At 38.0% G+C, this 8,612-nt stretch overlaps 1 protein-coding gene across 1 annotated transcript in view; it reads left to right on the forward strand.

Moving 5' to 3' along the window:
- UBAC2 (UBA domain containing 2) overlaps positions 1-8,048 on the forward strand; it is a 91,313-nt gene extending 83,265 nt beyond the window's left edge. Inside the window, exons 8-9 of the mRNA XM_026845653.1 lie at positions 1,948-2,070; positions 5,468-8,048. Of these exons, the coding sequence (XP_026701454.1) occupies positions 1,948-2,070; positions 5,468-5,575 (231 nt within the window). The 3' untranslated portion in view covers positions 5,576-8,048. The remainder of the gene's footprint in view (positions 1-1,947; positions 2,071-5,467) is intronic.
- Positions 8,049-8,612: the final 564 nt, after the last annotated feature.

Raw genomic sequence — 8,612 nt, forward strand, 5'->3', positions numbered from 1 at the left:
GGCTTCAAAGGAATGTGTCATAGTCCCCTTGGCATTTTTCAATTCACCATTTTAATGTGAATGACCTTTGGAAGCATTATTTTCTTCTCCTGAGGTCTTTTCAAAAGGATAAAAACAGGCAAAGTAGCATTAGTGCAGTGTTCTTGCTGAACTACAGAGCTTAGTAGACTTTCAGAAATTCAAAGTTAATGAATTAAAACTCAGAAATAATTCTGAGTTAGGTGAAATTATCAATGGGGAAGTACAGGACGTGTTTTTCCAAGACCACAGAGTAGTGCAGTGGTGTCAGTAAAAGGTCTGTGATCCGTCTCTGGGTTTAAACTACAAACCAATTCTCCTTTTTACTATGCTACACTGTTTGGCTAATGCAAGGCTTATACAGAATCCTTTGATTAAAACCTCATGACTTTTAAGCAAATGTGTTACACAGTATGCAAACCAGAAATGTAGATAGGTAATCATTTTTTAAATTCAGAATCACTAACAGTGGAAACTATGTCTTGAAAATCGGTGATGACTCCTAGCTTTTGCACATCTTCACAGGGAAGAATGCACTCTAGCGTATAAGGGACTGAAACACTTCACACCCTAGCGTTTCAAATCTCCCCAAATGCTTTTTAAGTGTGCTATTGCACTGCCCCCTGTGGTGTCTGGGCTGGTTGGGTCTCTGGAGAGAAAGGAAGAATCCAAAGGAAGGGGCAGAGAAACTAAAAGAGTGATTTAATTTTTTTTTTGGGGGGGGGGGGTGTGGTTTTGGTTTTTTTTTTTGTCTAGGAGCAGATTTAGCTGCTGCTGATCCGATTGAGCAGAGAGCAGTTAATGCTCTAGGGTACATAAAGGCAGGAAGCGCCTTCACTGAGAGAGAAAAGAAAAAACTCTTTAAGAGGAAGGTCTTCTGAGAAACGACATTATGGAACTAAAATAGAGCAACTAGAGGAAGGAAGTCCATGTCCTATATATACAGAAAGGGAGGGGATTCTTCTCCATAGTAACAGGGGAGAAGGAAAAGGACAACACAAACTGCAAAAGGTGTTTTAAATTGTATAGAAAAGAGAGATTTGGGGTTTGCTTTTATTCCCTGCTTGCAGGGACTGTGGTTTTGGTGTGAGACAAAATCCCTTAAAAATGTTTGTTTAAGATAATAAAATGAGGATTCATTATTTCTGGACAATTATAAAGCTTGTACTTTACTATTTGTACTTTATATTCTAAACGTCTTACTACAAAACTTGAAGCTTGGTTGATAAAATAAAGTTTCAGTTCTGTGATTTACACCATACATATGTTACTGCTGTGTATTTGTATTATTACTATATAGTTACAAAATGTTTTAGCACTGGAATACAACAGATTTTGCAGTGGTATTTAATACACAGAAGTTAGGTGAGGTGGTCTGTGTGTCTATAACAGTCGCGTTGGCGTCACAGGAATAATCACTTGCATGGAAATCACAGGTATCCTGAAGGTTAAGCTTGTTTCTGAGTTTCCTGATGTGCTTTTGCTGATGCACTGAGAATCCATTTTTGCTTTCTTCCCCCCCCCCCTTATTTCTTGCACTCTTTTTCCCTGGTTAACTCCAGCAGCAGTCTTGCAAAGCACTTACTGGACCTGCTGTTGCATCTCTTGCCAGGCAAATCCCTATCAGTAAAGAGAGGGGTCCTTCAGCCTCAGAAATCTAGCGCTGTAGTAAACCAAATCTTTCACAATGGGTGTGAAACATCCTTTTTTCTTTCTGTTAGCACTTTACTTAATTTACGGTGATGATTTCTAATAACTAGTAAAGCAGTAAGCAGTCGAAAATTTTACTTCATGAGAGACTGCAGCAGTTTTTGTTGTTTAAAATATTTTACTCATACATTTGCATTTCATATTATGTGGGATGCATGACCTTTTTGTTTAAAAATGTCTGTTCTTTTTGCAAAGACTGACAGCAGTGTCTGATTTCAGGGTGGGATGATTAACTGGAATAGACTGTTTCCTCCTTTACGTCATAGACATAATGCGAATTATCAAGATCATCGCCCGTCTGAACAAGACACGCCTCCACCTACAGAGGTTTCTGAAGAGCAGGTAAACATTTTTCTATTTCAAAATCGCATTTAAAAACTGGTTAGGAATTACTTCTAATTTTTTATTATATGTTGACACAGTTCCTTAAATATTCTCTATAGCGGCACAAAGTAGAGTATCAGATAACAGTCACAGTGCAGAGACAGCAAATTGTTACTGCCATTCAAACCAGACTTAAAGATAACTCGGGAGTTTCTGCTTTTACTTGGGAGTTCCTGCTTTTATGTGTAGCTGTTCGTCTTTTGCATTTAAAGATGAGACAGTTTCACTAGTGGGGGCTACTCAAATCTGATAAAATAAGTGTTTCAGAGAAGGAAGAATGACAAATAGATATCATTATTTGTCCTGTAGACATGCACGTTTTCCTTCACTGAGGTCTCCAGCTTAAGTTTCCAATTCAGTCATGTAGTTTTTTGGAAATAATATTAATGCCAGCTGTGGACTGCAACGCACACTTGGTCTAGAACTTGGATGTTTCCCTCAGTAATGTGGTTGACTGATTTCACATACTAATGCCACAGAGAAGTTTGTATCTTTTCTGTCATGTATAGATTTAGACTTTTAGGTTTTTTAGTTGATAGTTTTATTCTCAAAAGAGAGGATGATTTACTAGGGAATTTAAGAATTTAAGATTAGTCATTTCTATATTCAGCATTTATTGCATGCAATCAGGTTTCCCAGGTTGCAGCCTTTCTACAGTTAGCAGCACTGGCCTTTTTATAGTCTAGAATCTCTGCTACCCTTGAACAAGAGTAGGTTTCAAGGGTGAATTTTTCTTTCCCTTTTTCCTTTGTTTTAGGGAGATAAATCAACACTTGCTAGGACCATGCTGTCATTTCTAGTTAGTTTAAAATGAGCTTGTCCCAAACAGAAATCTCTGCTGTGTTCTGATTTCTAGTTTTGATTCAGTGTAAGATTATGTTCAAAATGTTCAAAACTTTAACTACACTGGTGGTTTTGACTGCAAACGTGCATCCAAAAAAACAAACAAAAAGAGGAAAAGAAAAATAAAAAACCCTCACCAAAGAATACCTTCCGAGACAAAACCCAGAAACTTAGATTTGTCCAGCCTGAAATCCTACTCAGTGCCAGGTATGAGGTGGACCAAAAGATTTCCATGCTGGCTTGGTTTGTTTCTTTGTTTTATTGACAAATTCTGCTTATGGGAATTTTTATTGTTGGGCTGGAACTAATGAAATAGTTATTAGTCTGACTTATGCTGGATTCTTTCCCAAAGCCTTTAGGCCCAGATTTATGAAAGCAGTATACACTTATATTTTCTCATGCATTGAAGTTGTAGAGCTCACCGAATTGCTGTCATTTGCAATTCTGTCTAGTTATCCTGCAAAGAAAAAGGTAATCTAAGCACCTTTGATTTTTCAGGACTGTACTAGTAACTGCACAAGTTGTCTTAAAATGTCAGAAGTGCAAGGTTTTCTTCTGTTTTTCAGATTTAAAATGGCAAGCGTTTGCAATGTTTTTGGTACAAAAATCTCTGCATTTCTTGTGGGTCTTTTAGCACCTTAAATTACCATTACCAGTATACACCTCTGTTTCCTGGAGCTGGATTCAGTTCCTGTGGTTAAAATATAATCAGATGAAAAGAACTTTTTGTTGTTACAATCTGTTCCCTGTGTTGCTCACTGAATATTTCTGTGAATGGGAACATTACAATTCCAGCCACCACTTCTTAAGGTTAGAATTCATGGCAGCTGCAGCAAAAACTTTTGTTCTGAAATGTATTTCTGTGGTTAGCTTTATTCTACTGCCTGCCCTTTTTCTCATAAAAAACACAATCTTATATGAAAAATCAGACACAGGAAACTTTAGAAAGTTACGGGCTATGAAATCCACTTTGAAGTTACACTATTGTTGCAGAGGTGTCGGAAGTAACAATTCATTTCTCTACCTACAAGAAGGTGAGAAACTGCCACTGGGTTGTAAGAGGGGGAAAAGGGGGAAAGGCACAAAAATTATCAGTACCGTATTTGATATTCTGACAAACAAAGTGGCCATTTTCACATGTTTTGTAACTGGGTTTAGATTAAGAAAAGGAGGACCTCACTTCCAGGCATACTTGGCAGTAGTAGATTTCTCAGTAAGCTGCCAAAGCAGAGAAGATGAAAAATACTGAAGAGTTCTGGAGGTGTCTTAGAGGACAGGGAAGTTGCTTTTAATGGCACCTTTCTTATAAACGGCATTTAAAGTGCTTTCAATCTGAGGGCACATTGCTCTTGCACCCTGGGGAGATTCCTCCAGAGATGGAAATGGCCTCTGCTGTGTTCATGCACAGCTTCATTCTGCTGCTGCAGGCTCCGGACAGGCAGAGGTGGAGTAATGGTAGTTCTCTCACAGCTCCTGCAGCCCAGGACTTCCAGGTTCAGGAGCTGTGGTGGCTGGTCACAAACGCCATTTGGAGCAAGATGGGGAATGCTTTATGCTGCCAGTGGCCACAGTTAATTTTATGTGCCACTTCCTTCACCACCACACCTTGTTTTTTCCCCTCTCTGGAAGATTAATTATAAAAGTGAATGAGTTCTATTGTTACTTTCAGTTATGCCTAATTGAGAACTGTAGATTTTAAATGTGCTTTAAATTGGAATTTAACCATAAATTAAATTTGGTTATAAATACATTGATTTTTACATGTGGCAGTTTAAATATCTGTTAGCACAGAGCAAAAACATTAGGTGCTGAGTACATGATATTATAAAAAGGGATGGTCAAGTGGTTATTGATTCCCAAAATTACTGTCTTAATGTGCCCTTTTCCAGGTAATTCTTCCATCAAATGTGATTGATTTATGCTGTTCTGAGAATATGTAGAATCTTTCCAGGGATTTTACTGAACCCATTTAAGTATGGTGCTGCGTCTGTTTTAGGGTGAACTTCCAGGTTTATTTTAAAAACCACCTCAAATTAATAGGTTTGAGTTTTTTAATGCCCTCTGGAGAAGTAGATCTTTTCAAGGAAAGTAAAGCTAAGAATGTCTGGACAGGTTTTTGCATCTGCTGTAATATTCCTTATTTGGGTCAGCGTTGGGTTCATGAGCTCCTGTTCTTGTCAAGAGCCGCAAGCCCCAAGTTGTGATGTGTGGTGCCATACTTTCTGTTTTACTCTTCTTTCAAAACTGGACCAGCTAGGGAAATACAGGTGTGGCATTTTCAGCAACGGTTGATTTTGAAAGCAGTCATCTCTGTGGCAGTGTTTTCAGTCATGCAGTCCTAGATACGTCTTTGTGACAGTGCATAGCCATGCTTGCTCACTCTCTGGAAAGGTAAGCTTTTGGACAGCCTGATCAGTGGAAAAGTGATCTCCTTCACTATTAACATGACTAATGCGCACACACTGTGAATAAAACTCTAGTTTTAAAGTGGTGTTATGTATTTCTTTTCCAGGTTGCACGACTTATGGAAATGGGATTTTCCAGGGGAGATGCTCTAGAAGCTCTGAGAGCTTCAAATAATGACTTAAATGTAGCCACTAATTTTCTACTGCAGCACTGATGGTTTTCTGTGTGAAGGAACTTCACTTGATGGGTTTGTACACGTCTGAAAGAGGATCAAAGCCACCTGCTGGACAGACTCACGAAGGTCGTCCCCACAAGAGCGTCAGAAAAGAGAAACTGGCTCCGTGTGACTGGTGATTCGAAATGATGTTAACAAATGAGGTGAACTGTTCCCAAGCCTTCAGATCACTTGGCTGTTTCTAGTCTGGTTATCCTTTTCAAAGTAACTTTAGTTTCTACTTATTACTGGATATCACCTAAATTTATTTTTTAAATAAAGTAGGTGATTTTTTTTTCTTGTAAATCCTTGTTAGACGTGTTATCAGACTTAATGACTAGGAATAGAAGCTCCATCAACGTCAACAACTAGATTTACCTATCAAGAAAAATCATATTTTCTTCACTTACCAGTTGTAATTTATCTAGCTTATGTGTTATTTTACGGTACTTGGGTTTTGATTACAGTAATAAGAGGTTTGAAGATTGCTTCATTTTCAACTCAGCAAAGGGTTATGGGACTATTATGTCATTCTTTGGAAAGTTTTATTAATGCCTGTAATGTTTTATTTCTTGAATATCTTTTTAAATAAAAGTTGTCATTCAGCACATGATACACGGATAGGATGAGGGAAGACTCACGTGCGTAGTGCTCACTGTAAATTTAAATTTTTACAAAGTGAGTGAATCACTATTCTGATATAGGTCATAAAGATACTCACTGGAAGCAATAAAGTTGAATTGAGTGATGCAGTAAGATCAGAACTGAAATTATTTTAATTAATTCCATGTCTAATTCAGACAGACTTCTGTAACAATGGATGTATGCTCAGTGTCCTATATGCTGGTTTCATTTTTTGAGCTGGCTACATACTGTCTTAAAAAAAAAAAAAAGATAACTTTTCTATACATAGTTCTAGTTTTCTACCGTCAAAGATGTGGATGACCCTGCATTTGCTGAATCCTCACTGTCTGAAGCAACTTCCTGTTGATCACAGACTGGAATATTAAGCTTAAGGGTGGTTCAGGATAACAGAGGAGGTAACAGGACAGTAATGCCAAGGTAGTACAATATTGAGTTTGAAGTTTAGATTGATAAATAATCTTGCTTGGCTTGACTCCCAGAAGTGCTCAGTATTGGCACCTTAGGAGTTTCAGGAAGTGGGGTGGAGAGCAGTGAACATCTCGATAAAACCGAGCTGAAGTAATACAAGATTCCAAAATGCAATTCCGTGTAACCAATCTACACGTGTATCTTAAGCATTTATTGTATGTTTCTGTATGTACTTGTGTTTGTATATCATGAGTATATGTGTCTATTTATATACACACAGGCATATTTAATACATAAATACATCTAGAATAAGATACAGGTCATCAGAAGTGAAACAAAGGCAATAGCAGGTGCAAAGGGAAGGAGATAAAAGAATACAGGAGAGAGAAGGATGTTTTTGGAAATCCAAATCAGCATGTGCATACCAAAGTACAGATCTACGCAGTCTCACCTGACCTGAAAAATATACTGGGAAATGACAGGACAAGATTTAGGGAGAGAGAGGTATCTTTCTTTTTCTCTTTTGATTGACGGATAAAAGTCCTTCAGGCATACAAGTCCTTATCCAGAAATTACATCAAATTTGTGCAGTGTTTGGCACATGACATAATTTTAATAAAGTCGATGTCCTGTATGTATTTTTTAGTATTTTCCAGTAGTTGAAAGAAGGGGGTTTTGGAATGACCGTGTGTTTTCCTGGGCTTTGATCAACCTCCTTCAGAGTTCGGCTTGGTGGTATGATCACATTATTTAGGCAGGGTCTGCTTTTTAATTGAAAGGTTTTGTTTGTGTGAAGCTGAGTGGCGCTCTGTGTGTGTAGGCTAGGGACATTTCTTCACCCAGAGAACTCTGGAGACCTGTCTTAGAAAGCAAAGGGCAAATATAAGAAAAAAAGCCCTACAGTAATTTGCATATGAAAACTAGTTAAATGTTTTGAAACAAGTACAGGTTTTAATTTTGAAACATACAGATTCTTTCTTCACAAATATTTGATCAAAAGTAGCAATAAAGACTAGTGAATTACTTTAGAAGTCAAGTTTTGTCTGTAGGAGATTGTCCACCTAGCCCAGGGTAAATTAAATACGACCTGTGCCCCTTCATTGCCCTGCTCTAGGGACATGCACAGAGAGCATTTATTCCTTGGAATTTTAAAACCTGTTGAGTAGCATCTGGGACATCTAAGTGGATCTTCTCAAAGTCTAAATCCTTTCTTTTTATGACCTGTACAAGGGGTATCCAGATGTCACAGTTGTGTGGAAAATCCCGTTTTGCTGGGAATTTCGCAAAATGTTGTCAAACATAAGGGGTAGAATTCAGGTCTTGGTGATGTCACTTGAAAACTCCCCTTGACGTCTGTGGGAACAGTTTGTGCTCAAAATACTCCCAGGGTTGTGATTTCCAATTTAAAAAAAAAAAAGAAGTGGTAAAAGGAGGGCTCTCCAGTGCAGCTGAATATAGTTCCTGTTTCATGCAAGAACCATAGAAGAAAGATTTACACATTAGAGACAGAAAACAAGTTGTTTTCCATTTGATGGTGAAACTTTCATGGACCATTTCTGGGAATGCAAGGAGCATGTTCTTCACAGCCTACACAGTGTTTGTCCAATACCATTTTGAATATCTCATCGCCCAGTTTCTAGTTTGTGGGTGACCCAATGATATTTTTTAAGCGGCGAGAGAATGCAAAATGCTTTTCTACGGAGAGGATTTTAAGTCCCTAGGAAATTCATGGTGGTTTTCGTAAAGCCAAGATTTGGTATTTTGAAATAAAAGTAGTTGCTGCTGTTAAAATTTCTCTACTAGACTGGGAATGTTGTCTTTTGAAACAACATCAGAATAATTTATTGGGGACTTTCCTAGACAGTTATGTGATACTTTGAAATATACCCACTGTGTGGTTTCTGTTTGTGGAAATCTGCCTGATAAGCCACCAGGTTCTCAAGCCTTAACTTTTTGCTAAGATGCAGAATGATTGGGCTCTGTA

Source organism: Athene cunicularia (assembly GCF_003259725.1).
Source record: "Athene cunicularia isolate RWA chromosome 1 unlocalized genomic scaffold, athCun1 chr1_part1, whole genome shotgun sequence".
Taxonomy (NCBI): domain Eukaryota; kingdom Metazoa; phylum Chordata; class Aves; order Strigiformes; family Strigidae; genus Athene; species Athene cunicularia.